This window comes from Oncorhynchus gorbuscha, linkage group LG12 (assembly GCF_021184085.1).
Source record: "Oncorhynchus gorbuscha isolate QuinsamMale2020 ecotype Even-year linkage group LG12, OgorEven_v1.0, whole genome shotgun sequence".
NCBI classification, from domain to species: Eukaryota; Metazoa; Chordata; class Actinopteri; order Salmoniformes; family Salmonidae; genus Oncorhynchus; species Oncorhynchus gorbuscha.
In genome coordinates this window covers 61,982,820-62,000,587 of record NC_060184.1, presented here as the reverse complement: position 1 = coordinate 62,000,587, position 17,768 = coordinate 61,982,820, and the positions used below count along the sequence as shown (strand labels likewise).

At 42.6% G+C, this 17,768-nt stretch overlaps 1 protein-coding gene across 2 annotated transcripts; it reads right to left on the bottom strand.

Annotated features, from left to right (window-relative positions):
• Nucleotides 1-1,483: 1,483 nt before the first annotated feature.
• Nucleotides 1,484-17,634, bottom strand: sh3glb1a (SH3-domain GRB2-like endophilin B1a). 2 transcript variants are annotated; one of them, XM_046292534.1, is made up of 9 exons: nucleotides 17,377-17,633; nucleotides 14,160-14,301; nucleotides 11,877-12,005; nucleotides 9,987-10,120; nucleotides 9,479-9,571; nucleotides 3,369-3,458; nucleotides 2,945-3,045; nucleotides 2,552-2,780; nucleotides 1,484-2,289 (listed from the first exon to the last, which is right to left on the bottom strand). In XM_046292534.1, exons 1-9 carry the CDS (start codon nucleotides 17,437-17,439, stop codon nucleotides 2,182-2,184), a joined length of 1,089 nt encoding a protein of 362 aa, XP_046148490.1. In that variant the 5' UTR covers nucleotides 17,440-17,633; the 3' UTR covers nucleotides 1,484-2,181. The 2 variants fall into 2 exon arrangements, with proteins under 2 accessions (XP_046148490.1, XP_046148491.1); XM_046292535.1 differs by lacking the exon at nucleotides 14,160-14,301 and having other exon boundaries at nucleotides 17,377-17,634.
• Nucleotides 17,635-17,768: the final 134 nt, after the last annotated feature.

The window sequence follows — 17,768 nt, the reverse complement described above, 5'->3', positions numbered from 1 at the left end:
TAACCTTCTCCTCCAGTGCGTTTTGAAGAGGCAAGGAGAGGACATGAGGATCACAATTGGGATTGACTCTTGGTCCTCACAGAGCAGTCACAAGCCTGTCCTCTAGTGGTTACAAAAAGGAATAAATGACTGTGACATACTGCATGTTAATATGAAGAAAAACAAGAGACGGTCAAGCAATACGTTATTACTTTAATACCAAACTGCATACGTTCTTTACAATTCTATGATTACAGTTTATTTTTTTAAAGAGCAGCAATAAGCCATTATATAATTTAACCCCCCCAATGAACTAGGGTGTTTGGGGTTGGTGGCACCTTAATTGGGGAGGACGGGTTTGTGGTAATAGCTGGAGCGGAATCGTATCAAACACATGGTTTCTGTGTGTTTGATGCCATTCCATTTGCTCCCTTCCGGCCATTATTAAGAGTCATTCTCCCCTCAGCAGCCTCCATTGGTATGTGTGCTCGCATGGGGGGGGGGGGGGGGGGGGTCTGCTTGGTTACACACTACATGTTAGTACTGAAAAAATGAAGACCACCTCTTGCTTTCCATTAAGGCACTGTTGCCCATCAAAGTAAACATAAAGCCTAGCCACACACCGCTGAGCACTGAGGACAGCCCATATTAAAACAGACTATTTAACCATATTGTATAATCAAATCAGAAGCAGTAAGAGAATACCTGAAGCTGCTTGAGAGTTGCTACTACTGAATGAAATAAAAAGGCTTACCTAAAGTCAAAATATGCTTTCCTAAAATTATGTTGCCGACGGTGAAAATGTTGGTCCCTAATTCTTAGACAATGTAAATAAAATATAGATTAGGAGTCAATATTAAGAAAGATTATTTGAAATGATTTCTTATTAACAAATACTTTACTGGGTAGCTACAGTTATGGCTTTTATATATATATATATATATATATATATATATATATATATATATATATATATATATATATATATATATATATATAAACAGGGTCTTAACAGGGTTAACTAATGTTTAACCCACCCTTACATCAGAGATACATCTCTCCAGACACCCCCGTCAGATTGAGAACGTAAATGAGAGGCACATGTCTCTCCTAGCCATGCCAGACAATCCTTAATGTAACTTACAGTAAGACCTTACCCATTCTAACTGCATTCTAATCTAATGGAATTTTCCTGGACCGTTGTCATGGTTAAGGTTCCACAAAAGGCACTGTGCAATTGTCAAAAGGCAACCAGTAGCTAATATTTATTTTTATTTAACCTTTATTTAACTAGGCAAGTCAGTTAAGAACAAATTCTTATTTACAATGACGGCCTAGGAACAGTGGGTTAACTGCCTTGTTTTGGGGTCAGAACAACAGATTTTTACCTTGTCTGCTCTGGGATTCGATCGAGTAACCTTTCAGTTACTGGCCCAATGTTCTAACCACTAGGCTACCTGCCGCCCCTGATTATGATCTACAAAATAATACTTAAAAGTTAAGATTGGTTTATTTTTTTATGCAAATTAAAGTGCTTTTTTGTCTTGTTGACAATACAAAAAAAAGACATGCCTAGCATTTCAACCATATTACAAACTGGACTATTGGCAGTGAGTAGAAAAAGAAATCACATCAAAAAGCACTTTAAGATCAACATCTGAATTGTACTTTAAACAAAAGGTTTGGTTGTACAAATGGAAGGTTGTGGAGAAAGTCTGGCACATATTGAATTAAGATTGCATTGAGCGAAAACATTGAAGCGGCTTGTATAAACATAGTTGCATACATGGCACGGCAGGGATAGGGTCAGTTCCAACTCAATCCACACAATTCCTTTGACGAATTTCAATTCACAATGTCATTGTCACTGTTTTCCATCGACTTACAACACTCCTGATGAATTGACAGAATTAGCATGGAGCAGACCATATCCCGTGGTAGACAGTATAAATAGGGAAACCTTGCTCTACTACACTGGGCTTGCTTGTTGCTTTCCTCTGGATCCTGGTGCCTGTATCAACAAAGCGTCTCAGAGTATGACTGCTGAACTAGGATCAGGTAATCAGATCCCGCATATCCATATAGTTATAATCTAAAGTGTAAATCTGATCCTAGGACCTACTCTGAGATGCATTATGAATACGGGCCCAGCCGTCTGGACTCTCTTGAGTCTCTCCACATACAGGCATCACTCCGCTCTGATCAGTTCAACAGCTCCAGATAGGTGATGGGCACTTTACCCTTCTGGGTACCCCGCTCACCCATCAGCCAATCAGAGTCCATGCCTGGGACACTGCTCACCATGATGACCTGGAAGTAAACGAGACATTACACACCCCTTCTCAGTCATGCAATAAACAAATCTCATCACCAAGAACCTCAGATGTTGCTGTCGGAACAAACAAGAGGGAAAGAGAAAGATGAAGAGATACGGTGGGAAGGAAAGAAGGAAAGATGGAGGAAGAGAAAGCTAAAAGGCAAAGAGCGAGCAAGAAAAAACAGACGGAAGAGCATGCCCAAAACCAGAGCCCATTAAAGCTTTGAGAAGTGCTCAACTCCAGTCCCATGTTACCTCATCAGCGAGCAGGGAGAGTTCACTGCTGCCAGCAGCATCGTAGTCATAGAGAACGCGGGCTTTACGGCTGCCGCTGGAGTTCCGGAGCTCATGGAAGCCTGACAAGCCCAGGCCGGGAGAGGGGCTGAGCATGGAGGCAGACAAGGGGATGGTGGGTACTGAGATACTGGCCCCACCGGAACTACTAGACGACTGGTTGTTGTTGGAGGAGAACGTAGATGGGAAGCTGGGGAGAGAAGACCACCACTGGTAAAAAAAAAGAAGGCTAACCACATTTAAGAGCAGATCCTCACACTTTACAAATAGATGTCATGCTGTGACAACAAAACTGTAGTAGAATAAGCCTCACACGCTTAGATGGAGGTGAGTTGTCAGAGTAGGTAAACATACCTCCCCAGTTGCTTCTGGAGGTCAACCATGTATTGGTAAGACTGGGCATAGTATGTAGTCTGGGCCTCCACAAAGTCAGTCAGACAGCGGAGGTGGTGTGCCTATTGTAAAGATAGTATAGGGATTGGGGATAAGGGGAGAAAGAGAGGCATGTCTACTAACAGGAAAACTCCTCTACAAACAGGTATTTATGAATTAAACCAAAGATGCACGCTGGTACAGTAATAGACCCTTTGGGTTAGACAGAGTCTAGGTCATGCTGGCGTCATGGAGGGTTGTGGTGGGTAAGGACAGGCAGGACACCCTATTCCGCTAGGATCTGGTCAAAAGTAGTGCACTATAAAAAAAAGGCAATAGGGGGCCATTTCAGACAAATGCTGATCGAGGTCATGCGAGTCGTGGGGTCAGAGGTCGGGGTACGTACATGGGTGCTGCTGACCCCCTCCAGGAGCAGCCTGGTGATCTCAGCCTGTCGATCAAACTCACTCTGGGTCATCCTCAGGTCCTGCTCTGCCTGGTGGGGAGGGGGGAACACAACATACAGTCATCACAGACACAGAAACAACACTTTTCAGGGATGAAAATATGGTAAATCAGCTTAATATACAGTTGAAGTCAGAAGCTAACATACACCTTAGCCAAAAACATTTAAACTCAGTTTCACACACATTGAATCCAAGTAAAAAGTCCCTGTCTTAGGTCAGTTAGGATCATCACTTTATTTTAAGAACGTGAAATGTCAAAAATAGTAGAGAGAATGATTTATTTCAGCTTTTATTTATTTCATCACATTCCTAGTGGGTCAGAAGTTTACATACAGCCGTGGCCAAAAGTTTTGAGAATGACACAAATATGAATATTCACAAAGTCTGCTGCCTCAGTTTGTATGATGGCAATTTGTATATACTCCAGAATGTTATGAAGAGTGATCAGATTAATTGCAAAGTCTCTTTGCCATGCAAACGAACTGAACCCCCCTCCAAAAAAATCCACCTCATTTCAGCTCTGCCACAAATGGATCAACTGATATCATGTCAGTGAAGCTTCAAAAGGAGGCTGGTGCTTGGAATCATTGTTCTTCCTCTGTCAGCCATGGTTACCTGCAAGGAAACACGTGCCGTCATCATTGCTTTGCACAAAAAGGGCTTCACAGGCAAGGATATTGCTGCAAGTAAGATTGCACCTAAATCAACCATTTATCAGATCATCAAGTACTTCAAGGAGAGCGGTTCAATTGTTGTGAAGAAGGCTTCAGGGTGCCCAAGAAAGTCCAGCAAGCGTCAGGACCGTCTCCTAAAGTTGATTCAGCTGCGGGATCGGGGCACCACCAGTACAGAGCTTGCTCAGGAATGGCAGCAGGCACATGCACGTACATTGAGGCGAAGACTTTTGGATGATGGCCTGGTGTCAAGAAGGGCAGCAAAGAAGCCACTTCTATCCAGGAAAAACATTAGGGACAGACTGATATTCTGCAAAAGGAACAGGGATTGGACTGCTGAGGACTGGGGTAAAGTAATTTTCTCTGATGAATCCCCTTTCCCGATTGTTTGGGGCATCTGAAAAAAAGCTTGTCCGGAGAAGACAAGGTGAGAGCTACCATCAGTTCTGTGTCATGCCAACAGTAAAGCATCCTGAGACCATTCTTGTGTGGGGTTGCTTCTCAGCCAAGGGAGTGGGCTCACTCACAATTTGGCCTAAGAACACAGCCATGAATAAGGAATGGTACCAACACATCCCCCGAAAGCAACTTCTTCCAAACATCCAGGAACAGTTTGGTGACGAACAATGCCTTTTTCAGCATGATGGAGCACCTTGCCATAAGGCAAAAGTGATAGTGGCTCGGGGGAACAAAACATTGATACTTTGGGTCCATGGCCAGGAAACTCCCCAGACCTTAATCCCATTGAACTTGTGGTCAATCCTCAAGAAGCGGTAGACAAACAAAACCCCACAAATTCTGACAAACTCCAACCATTGATGATGTAAGAATGGGCTGCCATCATTCAGGATGTGGCCCAGAAGTTAATTGAAAGCATGCCAGGTCGGATTGCAGAGGTCTTGAAAAAGAAGGGTCAACACTGCAAATATTGTCTCCTTGCATCAACTTCATGTAATTGTCAATATAAGCCTTTGACACTTGTGAAATGCTTGTAATTATACTTCAGTATTCCATAGTAACATCTGAGAAAAATATCTAGAGACACTGAAGCAGTAAACTTTGTGAAAATTAATATTTGTCATTCAAAACCTTTTGGCCACGACTGTACACTCAATTAGTATTTGGTAGCATTGCCTTTAAATTGTTTAACTTGGGTCAAACGTTTCATGTAGCCTTCCACAAGCTTCCCACAATATATTGGGTGAATTTTGGCCCATTCCTTCTGACAGAGCTGGTGTAACGGAGTCAGGTTTGTAGGCCTCCTTGCTTACACACACTTTTTCAGTTCTGCCCACAAATTTTCTGTAGAATTGAGGTCAGGGCTTTGTGATTGCCACTCCAATACCTTGACTTTGTTGTCGTTGAAAACCTCTTTGGGCTGAGATCGATATGACAACAGTCAGTGAAAGTGCAGGGTGCCAAATTCATAAACAGAAATCCCATAATTAACATTCCTCAAACATACAAGAATTTTACACCATTTTAAAGATACACTTCTTGTTAATCCCACCACAGTGTCCGATTTCAAAAAGGCTTTACAGCGAAAGCAAACCAAACGATTATGTTAGGTCAGAGCCAAGTCACAGAAAAACAGAAATTTTTCCAGTCAGAGAGGAGTCACAAAAAGCAGAAATAGATCAAATTAATTATTAACCTTTGATGATCTTCATCAGATGACACTCATAGGACTTAATGTTACACAATACATGTTTTGTTTGATACGGTTCATATTTATATTTTTAAAAATCTCAGTTTACATTGGCGCCTTACGTTCAGTAGTTCCAAAACATCCGGTGATTTTGCAGAGAGTCACATCAATTTACAGAAATACTCATAATAAACATTGATAAAAGATACAACTATTACACATTGAATTATAGCTACACTTCTCCTTAATGCAACCGCTGTGTCAGATTTCAAAATAACTTTACGGAAAAAGCACACCATGCTATAATCTGAGCACGGCTCTCAGAGACCAAAACGACACCAACAGATATCCACCACTACCAGGAATCTCAGTTCCACAATAAATGTTCGTTTTGTTCAATAATGTCCATCATTTGTCCAAATACCTCCTTTTGTTAGCGCGTTCAGTTCACAAATCCAAATTCATGATGCGATCACTAGGAGCAGACAAAGTCAAAGTTCCGTTACAGTCCGTAGAAACATGGTAAACGATGTATAGAATCAATCTTTAGGATGTTTTTAACATAAGTCTTCATTAATGTTCCAACCCGAGAAATCCTGTGTCTGTAGAAATGCAATGGAACAAGAGCTCGCTCTCACGTGAACAAGCGTGGCCAGCTCGTGGCTCTCTGGCAGACCTCTGACTCATTCCCCTCTCATTCGCCCCACTTCACAGTAGAAGCATCAAACAAGGTTCTAAAGACTGTCGACTTCGAGTGGAAGTCTAGATGGAAGCCAATATACCACTATCTTTGATAGGCAATGAGTTGAAAACCTACAAACCTCAGATTTCCCACTTCCGGGTTGGATTTTTTTCTCAGGTTTTTGCCTGCCATATGAGTTCTGTTATACTCACAGACATCAATCAAACAGTTTTAGAAACATCAGTGTTTTCTATCCAAATATACTAATACTATGCATATCTTAGCTTCTGGGACTGAGTAGCAGGTAGTTTACTCTGGGCACCAGAAGGTAGGCCTTGAAATACATCCACAGGTACACCTCCAATTGACTCAAATGATGTCAATTAGCCTATCAGAAGCTTCTAAAGCCATGACATCATTATCTGTCTTTTTCCAAGCTGTTGAAAGGCAGTCAACTTAGTGTATGTAAACTTCTGACCCACTGGAATTGTGATACAGTGAAATAATCTGTCTGTAAACAATTGTTGGCAAAAATTACTTTTGTCATGCACAAAGTAGATGTCCTAACCGACTTGCCAAAACTATAGTTTGTATCAAGACAATTGTGGAGTGGTTGAAAAACGAGTTTTAATGACTCCAACCTAAGTTTATGTAAACTACCAACTTCAACTGTAGGTATGTTTTGGAGCAATTTATTGTGTATAATGAACCCGTTTGTGAACATTTCAGGGCATTTGTTTCAACCCTAAGAGAAATCAGGACAACCTTTTTTTTCATGAGGTTGTGTGCTCTGTGGTTCAGGAACAGGAGTTATCAGGCAGAGTGAGGACAATGGCATATTCTTCTGACTCATTTGACTCTAGTAGTTGCACGCAGAAGAAAAAGACCCATAAACATTGACTGATGGCCACTGTGACATTGACAATGGTGTTGGACCCCTCTGTTCCTTCCAGCTTTAGACTATTATTCCAGAGAGACCGTGCGAGATGGCAGAGAGAGGAGACCGAGAGTAGAGATATGGAAAGAGAAGATGGGAGATAGTGAGACAGCGCGAGATGGCAGAGAGAGAAGGAGACCGAGAGTAGAGATCTGGAAAGAGAAGATGGGAGATAGAGAGACAGAGTGAGTGAGAGAAAGATCAGAGTCGAGAGATATACGGAAGGAGCAAAAGGGAGATAAGAGATAGACAGAGACAGACCGAGACAGAGCACAAGACACACACAAACAGCTGCTAACCATGACACCAGCAGGAGGTGTTCCGGTCCTCAGTTCCAACATGGCTGCTGAACATTCTACTCACCTCGGTCACTTCCTATGGTCACATCTGTTTGTTAGCGCGGTGTGAAACCGTGACAGAGACATTCTATTAGAGCTACAGCTGCTGCAACACCACAGCCAACACAATACAGCCTACTATTCTGTGTGTGTGTGTGTGTATCCGTGTGTTTACAGTACAACTGTCCGACTACAACACACGATAGTGCATGTCAGTTTACTAGTATTCACAGATCCACAGACTGATACACAAGCTGCACTACAAGCACATGACAGTTTCTCAACAAACGCCAAGCGGCCTTCTCTCGCTGTTGTCAACATCCTTCAGGGAAACAGCTGACGGCTGTACCAACAAATTGACTGGGGCCTCCTACAGTACGGTACAAAGATACACAGCTAAGCTAAATGTAACTAGTTTCGCTGGTTCCCTTAAGAGGCAATCTGGGATTCGTACAGCATTGGTTACATTTCTCCAGCCCCATCCCTCATCTTTTTACCAACACATTGGTGGGGCGACTGACCACTTTGCTGCTGTTTCAATCCCAGAACGAGGATATGCTTTTTAACCATCACTGCTACGTGTTTCACAACGTCTCCCTTCATGGTTTGGTCATTTGCTGTGCCTGTTGTAACAGTCAACAGCTCAATCCTCTGAAGGACATGGTCAGTCAGTCAGTCATGATGACACATCCGATCATATCAGTCAGACTGGTAACAACATGGCTTGCAGGGGAACCCAGGCCACAGCTAAGGTCTAGTGCTAGATAGATAATGAAGGGTGGGACCACAAGAGATAGCCAACCTACACAGTCCCCATCTGATGAGGGAACACCACTTTACATCGGCCTTTGACCTTAGATACTATAGCGGAATACGCCTGTTTCAGGCGGTTATGTAGTACAGTATGTGACATCCAGTTCTCTTGTATAATAGGTTAAGTGCTGTAAGTAAATTATTAGAGCAGGATTCCAAACTATTCCCACGCATAATGGAGATATGTGATCATATAGAAAATGTAAGGTAAGTTCGAAATTATTATGTTTCAGTCGAATACATTTGTTCCGGCTTCACGCGGTTAATTTGCAGTCTACAAATGATTTGTAATTATGTTCCGGCCCCCTGACCATCCACTCAAGAAAATAAATGGGGCCGCGGCTGAATCTAGTTGATCATCCCTGAATTAGCGTGTGCATGTACCTGGACCGGGGAGAGGCTAGTTAGCATAGAAACTAGCCTAGAAACTATTCCACTATAGCTTCAATGACACAGGCCATGCATTCACATGAATGAAAAGGCAACCAACCTTCAGCCACCCATGTGACGTGCAGGAGACTGAACATGTAGCTAGAAAGAGAAGACGTACACAGAGGAAAGGACGGAGTAGAATGGGAGTTCGGAGGAGTGCTACAGGAAAATAGGATGGTGGAAGAGCTCCAGAAAGGAGCTCCAGAGAAATTGAAATGAGGAACTGGCCCATCTCATAACGAGCCATGTGTGTTGGTCAGGGAGGGGGAACGATTCAGCCAATGTTGTGTAACCAAGGCCACAGTGTTGTAGGTCAGTCTAGTGACTTGTGTCTGGAGACTTAACAGACTACGCCCAGATAACTTTCACCCGTCCGACAAGGTCTCCCTCTACAAGGTTTTTTGTTGTTCTTCTTAGCAATTTAGTTATCTACAAATGAACACTGTCCTACATTACCACCCACTTCAGACATGTGTGTGTTTGCACGCATTTTGAAACTAAAGACACAGTAAACAGCCCACTCACCACTGCTCTAGCGTCAGGAACTCTGGCTTTCTTTAGCCTGGTTTTGGCCGCGTCCAGATCCAAACGCTTCACCTGCAAAAGCTTCCGTTCTTTCTGCACACAACACAACAAACAATGGCAGATTACTATCAAATCAGCTGCATTATCACATTTGGAATCAAAACGATTGATGTTAATAGGACTGTCTGCGTCATTACAGAGTAATAACTATGAAACCAGGATAGAGTGTATGAGGGCCTGCAGAGAAACGGCAACATAACATCATGCCACAAATATGACTGGACTGACTATTACATCTATTAGGCCAATTAGCGTTCACGTGGTGGGCACTGGCAGAGAAAAGGGACCTTAACTCTTTTAGATTCAATTACTTCCAACCACCTAGTTTCAATCCAAAAGGTCATGACCCTCAGGGGAATGAATGGGGACTGGGCCAAAGTAGTTCTGTACTACATAAGGATTAGGGTGACATTTAGGACGCTGAACGGATCATCCCGTTGATACTCACCAGGATGGTTTTGAAATCTCCTTCTAGAAAGTTCCTGAATGGCGTGAGGAAGTTGATGGCTGAGCTCTGGATGAACTCTCTCTCCGCTCCTCCAATCTGCTTCTCCGTCTCGCCACATTTAATAAGTGCGTTTCCTGTAGGGACAGGAAGTAGACAAGGTTTAACCAGGAAGTAGAAATGAAAGGTTTTACTATAGAGACGTCCAGGAGGACACAGACGCTGGATATATCAGCTTTGCTTTTATATAGTGATAACACGTAGGAATTCCTTGGCACCTGGCCAATGTGAATGTTGTGCTCAGCTGAATGAGACAACTCTATATGGATTTGAAATATGTCCAAATAAAATCAATAAAAATTGATTCAGTCACAGGCTACATTATCATAAACGCTCATTGCTCTTTTTATTTTAGCAACTGCATTGTTGATAAGGCATAGCCTATACAGGGTTCTACACCATTTTTCCCCCAGTTGGTGGCACCAGTACATGATAAGGTCACACCAATGTTTTTTTAAATAAAATCATTTATAATGGCCTGGCCTGTGTAATAATGTTCCTGCATTCCAATCAGAACCAGGCTAATAACGACTAGCCATCTTTTAAATGCCCTTGTGTTTTTACATTTGATTTGGATCGGTTTACTGTAACAGAAAAGAGACTGTTAAAATGAATTGCAAAATGTTTGAAAAAAAAAGAAAAAGAAAATGAAATGGGGAAGACTGATTTCCTCTAGTTTCATCAGGGTTTCACTCTCAAAACACTTAATAGAAAAACCCAATTTGGATGTTCCAAGTCTACAACAATGCTTAAACCACGTCAGGGGACCATTTGAGGTCTGGGAAAAATCTGATATTTTTTGTGTGTGTGCACCAGCCAGGTTGTGTTTGGCTAGTGGCGTTTCTGTAGAGCATCTGTAATGGAGTTTGCGCACTGAGCAAGAAGCCTATTAGGTTAGATGTTTGCAGCGCATGTGTGACAAGTAATCGACATAACAGTCTGCATGTTCTTCAAAGAGGGCAACGGATGCTACTGAGCCAGATGTCTATGAGTCAGGGGAGAAGTAGGTGGTATCTGAATTGAAGTACCTTGGCATCATACTTGATTCCAACCTCTCTTTTAAAAAGCAGGTGAAAAAGGAAACTCAAATTCAACCTAGCTCATTTACGATTCTTACAAAATTGTTTGACTATAGAGGCAGCCAAACTGTACTTCAAATTAATGCTACACCCCCATTTAACATACCAGTCTTCCTGGCGTCCGACACATAACAAAAAAGACAGACAAAAATACTTTACAATTTACATACATTTAAAACATTATCATACACAACTCCAAAAGTGAAGGGTGGCTACTTTTTAGAATCTCAAATATTAAATATTTTGATTTGTTTAACACTTTCTTGGTTACTACATGATTGCATGTGTTATTTCATAGTATTGATGTATTCACTATTATTCTACAATGTAGAAAATAGTTTTTTATTTTTTTAAAAATGAATTTTAAAAACCCTGGAATGAGTAGGTGTCCAAACTCTTGACTGGTACTGTATATATATTTTTTTTAAAGACAAACAATAATACAAAGGAATCAGTGTGTGTGTGTGTACATCTACCAGTTACACATACGTCAGTACATACACACAAGAATGAGCCGTTTTCAACAGTGCCATTTCTAAGAGATGACATTCAGTTAATTGGGGGAGGGGTTATGACAGTGTTCCCTCCTATCGACCTTTGTTCACTCCCATTGACAGATCTGACAGGGGAGGTGAACAGCTTTGTGGAATGAATCGCAGCCTAAAAAATAGACTACCAGCATATGTCAAATAAGAAATGCCTGTTTTGATTTGAAGTTGCACTTACTAATGCACCCCAGGTACAACTCACTCACCATAGGCCGTTCCAGGGCCAAACTCACTCCCCGACTCGATCATGGACTGGCCAAGCACCTCGTGGTTGTTCATCCGCGTGGGGACTTTCTTCTCCAGTTTCTCGTACAGAAATTCCTCTATTCTGACATCTGAAAATTGTAAGATAAACTCAATTAGAGAGAAAGGAGAGTCACGAGGAAACAAGACTAAGGAGCAACCTTGTGCTGCATGACCCGAGCCAGTTAACAGGGATATCACACAGGCTATCCGGGAAAATCCAGTCTGCGATCTAGTCTAGTAAATCTTCAACAACATTACTGGGGTTCAAAGAGCCTTATAGTAGGCTAATTGAGCTAGCACAGACCTACATAAGACCGTACAATGACTACACAAGTCAATTCTGGCACTAGGCTAACTAACCACCTTTGATGGAGCCACCTGCTTTATCTACTAAGCTGCTGAGTACAATCATAATAACTATGCCTAACAGCAAGCAGAAGTAGGTGTGCTTTGGTTGTGAGTGTGCCTGGAGATAAGATGTGTGTGTGTGTGGCCCTAGCAGCAGACTGAGCTATGCAGCACCATGGTGTAAACTCAGAGGGTCGACAGCTGAGCATGCAGTCGCATAGACACCCAACTGTGGTTTAACAGTCAATACTCATAAGTACACATAGTGTGGTTCGTTGAAGAATTGGCAATATGACTGCATTTACACAGGCAGCCCATTCAGATCTTTTTTTACCAATCACATCAGATCTTTTTCAGATCTGATTGATTAAAATACCAATTTGTAATTTTAAAAATCAGAATTGGGCTGTAAACGCTGCCTATGTAGCCTAGACTTAGAATGTAAAGGATTATGACCATCCAATTGTGGCACAAAAGCTGGATAAAATGTAGCCTATTGGCTATGAAGGGAAAGTGGCTAACCAGTTACTGCATCTTTACCGAATGGGGAACTAGGCCCAAAAACCAACCGTTATTCTTATACCCTGACTGGTGTCTAAGTACTAACAAGGGGATATTCAATTCCGGTTGGTTCATATGTGAAAAATCCTAACATTGGATACTGATGTTACAGTTTGCCAACAACACGATGGTGGTAGGCTTGTTCACCAATGACAATGAGACAGTCTACATGGAGGAGATCAGAGACCTGGCAGTGTGGTGCCCGGGCAACAACCTCTCCCCACAAGGTAAGCAAGACAAAGGAGCTGATTGTGGATGACAGGAAACGGAAGGCTGAGCACGCCCCATTCACATCGACACGGCTGTAGTGGAGCGGGTCGAAAGCTTCAAGTTCCTCTGTGTCCACATCACTAAGGACGAATCATGGCCCAAACACATCAACACAGTCATGAAGAGGGCGCGATTGCCTCTTCATGAGTCTGAGATTTGGCATGGGCCCTCAGATCCTCAAAAGCTCTACAGCTGCACCATTGAAAGCATCCTGACTGGCTGCATCACCGCTTGGGTATGGCAACTGATTGGCATCCAACCGCAAGGCACTACAGAGGGTAGTGTGTACGGCCCAGTACATTACTGGGGCTGCCATTCAGGAGATCTGTACCAGGCGATGTCAGAAGGAGGCCCTAAACATTTTCAAAGACTCCAGGCACCCAAGTCAGACTGTTCTCTTTGCTACCGCATGGCAAGTGGTACCGGAGCACCATGTCTGGGACCAAAAGGCTCCTGAACCGCACAGCAACCATATGACTGCTGAAGTTAATCAAATGGCTACCTGGACTATTTTCATAACCCCCCCCCCTTTTGTTATTTTTGCACTGACATTCTTGGCCCTGCTCTAAACACACTCACACTCGTACCCTGATTGCCTAGTCACTTTCACCCCTACACGCATGTACATATTACCTCCATTTTTAAAAAACATTTGAATCTTTATTTAACTAGACAACTCAGTTAAGAACAAATTCTTATTTACAATGACAGCCTACCGGGGAACAGTGTGTTAACTGCCTTGTTCAGGGGCAGAATGCCATATTTTTGCTTTGTCAGCTCTGGATTCGATCCAGCAACCTTTCGGTTACAGGCCAAACGCCCGAACCACTAGGCTACCTGCCACATTACCTCGTAACCCTGCACATTGACACGGTACCGGTACTCCTTGTATATAGCCTCTTTATTGTCATTGTATTGTGTTAATATATTTTCTTTCTTACTTTTTAACTTAGCATTGTTGGGAAAGGGTTCTTAAGTAAGCATTTCACGGCAAGTCTGCACCTGTTGTACTCGACGCACGTGACAAATATAATTTGATTTGACATCAGCGAGTGCAGTCTTACTTGGGTTTGGTTGTAGTAGAACCTCTGTCTGCTTCATGATTCTTTCCGTGTTTTGCTTGGTGCATTCTGCTCTGCACAGAAGGTTCTCCAGGTGAGCATCCAACTCAGTCTTCTCAGCTTGCCCAAGTTTTTCCTCCGTAAACTGAAGATGAAATGAAAGGGTGAGTCTCTAGTGGCTACAAACTGACAAAGGTCATGGTTGTCAAACTAGGCTACCTGTAGCTCAATTAAAGTGAGGCTTTTATTTGACATAAGTACTTGGCACTGTCTATTTACCTCTTCCAAGTTGGCTTAGATTGCCTGACTAGCTAACCCAATCACAGCTCTGATCCAGGACGTTACGTGCCGCTGAAGCCTTCTTGCGGTACTGATGAACCAAGTCTGGAACCAACAGGACCCATAACAGCTTCTACCCCCAAGCCATAAGACTGCTAAATAGTTAGTTAAACAGTTACCCAAATAGCTACCCAGACTATCTGGATTGACCCTTTGTATGTTGACAGGCCATGTCAGAGCAAAAACCAAATCATGAGGTTGAAGGAATTGTCCGACACAGGATTGTGTCAAGGTACAGATCTGGGGAAGGGTACCTTCTGCAGCATTGAAGGTCCCCAAGAACACAGTGTCCTCCATCATTCTTACATGGAAGAAGTATGGAACCACCTACACTCATCCTAGAGCAATCTGAGCAATCGGGGGAGAAGGGCCTTAGTCAGGGAGGTGACCAATAACCCAATGGTCACTCTGACTGAGCTCCTCTGTGGAGAATAACCATCTCTGCGGAGAATAACCATCTCTGCAGCACTCCACCAATCAGGCCTTTATGGTGGAGTGGCCAGACAGATGCTTGTCCTCAGTAAAAGGCACATGGCCGCTCGCTTGGAGTTTGCCAAAAGGCACTTAAAGGACTCTCAGACCATGAGAAACAAGATTCTCTGGTCTGATGAAACCAAGATTGAACTCTTTGGCCTGAATGCCCAGCGTCACGTCTGGAGGAAACCTGGCACCATCCCTACGGTGAAGCACGGTGGTGGCAGCAGAGCCCAGACTTGAACCAATCGAACAAGAGACCTGGAAATAGCTGTGTAGCAACGCTCCCCATCCAACCTGACAGAGCTTGAAAGAATCTGCAGAGAAGAATGGGAGAAACTCCCAAATACAGGTGTGCCAAGCTTGAAGCATCATACCAAAGAAGACTCGAGGCTGTAATCGCTGCCAAAGGTATGTCAACAAAGTACTGAGTAAAGGGTCTGAATACTTATGTATATGTGATTTCATTTTGTTTTTCATGACTAAAAATCTGTTTTTGCTTTGACATTATGGGGTATTGTGTGTAGGTTGATGAGTGAAAAACAATTTAATCAATTCTAGAATAAGGCTGTAATGTAACAAAATGTGGAAAAGTGAAGGGGTGTGAATAGTTTCCGAATGCACTGTACGCTGCTGCTACTGTTTATCTGTCGGTGTATTCCTAGTTATAAACTGGGTGATTCGAGCTCTGAATGCTGATTGGCTGACAGCCGTGGTATACCACAGGTACGACAAAACATTTATTTTTAATGCTCTACTTACGTTGGTAACCAGTTTATAATATCAATAAGGCACCTCTGGGGTTTGTGGTGTATTGGCCATATACCACTGGCCTTATTGCTTAATTATAAACCAACTTGTCTGAGTCAGATTTACATGGCTATCAAAATGTCATGCCAGGGTAAGCCTACATGAAACACAGACCGTATTTTATTTTAAGCCCCTTTTTCTCCCCAATTTCGTGGTATCCAATTGTTTTTTAGTAGCTACTATCTTGTCTCATAGCTACAACTCCCGTACGGCTCAGGAGAGACGAAGGTTGAAAGTCATGTGTCCTCCGATACACAACACAACCAAGCCGCACTGCTTCTTAACACAGGGCGCATCCAACCCAGAAGCCAGCCGCACCAATGTGTGGGAGGAAACACCGTGCACCTGGAAACCTTGGTTAGCGCGCACTGCGCCCGGCCCGCCACAGAAGTCGCTGGTGCGCGATGAGACAAGGATATCCCTACCGGCCAAGCCCTCCCTAACCCAGACGACGCTAGGCCAATTGTGCGTCGCCCCACCGACCTCCCGGACACAGCCCTTATTTTAATTGTTTCTAAAATTCCCTCAGGGAAAAATGTATGTAGAAAAAATGATTGGATGCATTTCCCTGTCTGACCGCTAGGTTTTATGGGTATTATGACACCTCCACTGTGGGGCTCTATGAGAGATGAGATGATGACTTGAAATTCAAGTCATCAAATAAAACAAATGTAATAGACAACTGAAATATTGTATTGAAGTTAACAAGTGATAAGCAGTAATGGGCAGTCACTGCCATCATGGGCATTTTATTAATTGTTTTATTCTATGTTGCTAAAGCAGTCATCCCACATAATGCATAGTGCATTTAACGTTATTGTTGAATAGATAATCGAAACCAACATCGAAACCCCCCAATTTGGATTAGTGACTGGCTTCAATATACTTTTGTTAGTCACCAAAGTAAAAATGTTGCTGGAGTTATAAGCTTCTCTCTTTTTGGAAACTGTCGTTTCTCAACAACAACAACAAAAATATATACAGTATATTTTTAAAAAGACTAACGCTTTCACTTTGTTTTCTGCCAGACTAGTATGCGCGCGCGTCTGATCTATTCCCCGAGGCATGCACATGGAACAGAGTATGGACAGCGCATTCAGAGAAAAATACCTGGAAACACCTTTACTTTGCTCAGTGACTAAGTATACTTTACAAAATCTAAAACACACCACATAGGGAGGGATAAACGGAAAGATGCAGGAATCAAGCCGCACGTAACGCCCTGGATCAGAGTTGACCCAATCACTGCCTAATTTACTCCCGTTCCAAGCTAGAGCGGATGTGCTGAGTTTACTATTCTAAACTTTGTCAAACAAAACATGTATTTGTTAGTTGGCTGTTAAAGTGTATCAAATAAAGTAAGTCATGTAGAAGTAATGACATTATTACACACACATCTTTAGCCAAATATGACAAATTCCAAACTAGCTAGCTAACTAGCCTAGCAATAGCATATCGCCAGCAGTCGCAGGCCTGAAACAGCAGCGGAGTTTCCGAAAGTTGATGCCTCGCTCTCAACATTGTTAGTTAGCTAACGACATTGTGAAGACCGCAAAATATCTGAATTCAGAAAATAACAACAAATGTGTAAACTTACTTGAACTGCACGACTGAATAAAGTACCGGCGTCTGCTGCTAACCTTTTGACGTTGAAATCCATGTTTAGTTATAGATTACACTTTGTGCTCAAAAAGCTGGTAAATTACTTATCCATACAGAGGAATGGTAAACCAATTAATATTTTCCTTGCTAGCTACGTTTCCCGTGGTTAGATTTTGACAAGAAGCAGCCAAGTGTTGACTGTTTCGTTTTAGGGAGTTTTCCGACTGTCGATGTGTGGCATTCGTAGATAGAGTAGGCGGGGTTGGCAGTGGTCAGAGTTGATCCAAAACCTTTTGTCACCACTAGGGGTCAGATTTGTCTCAAATTTCAGCTGTTGCCTTCACTCTTCTGTGGACCATATTACACTTGAACCTAGAAAACATGCTT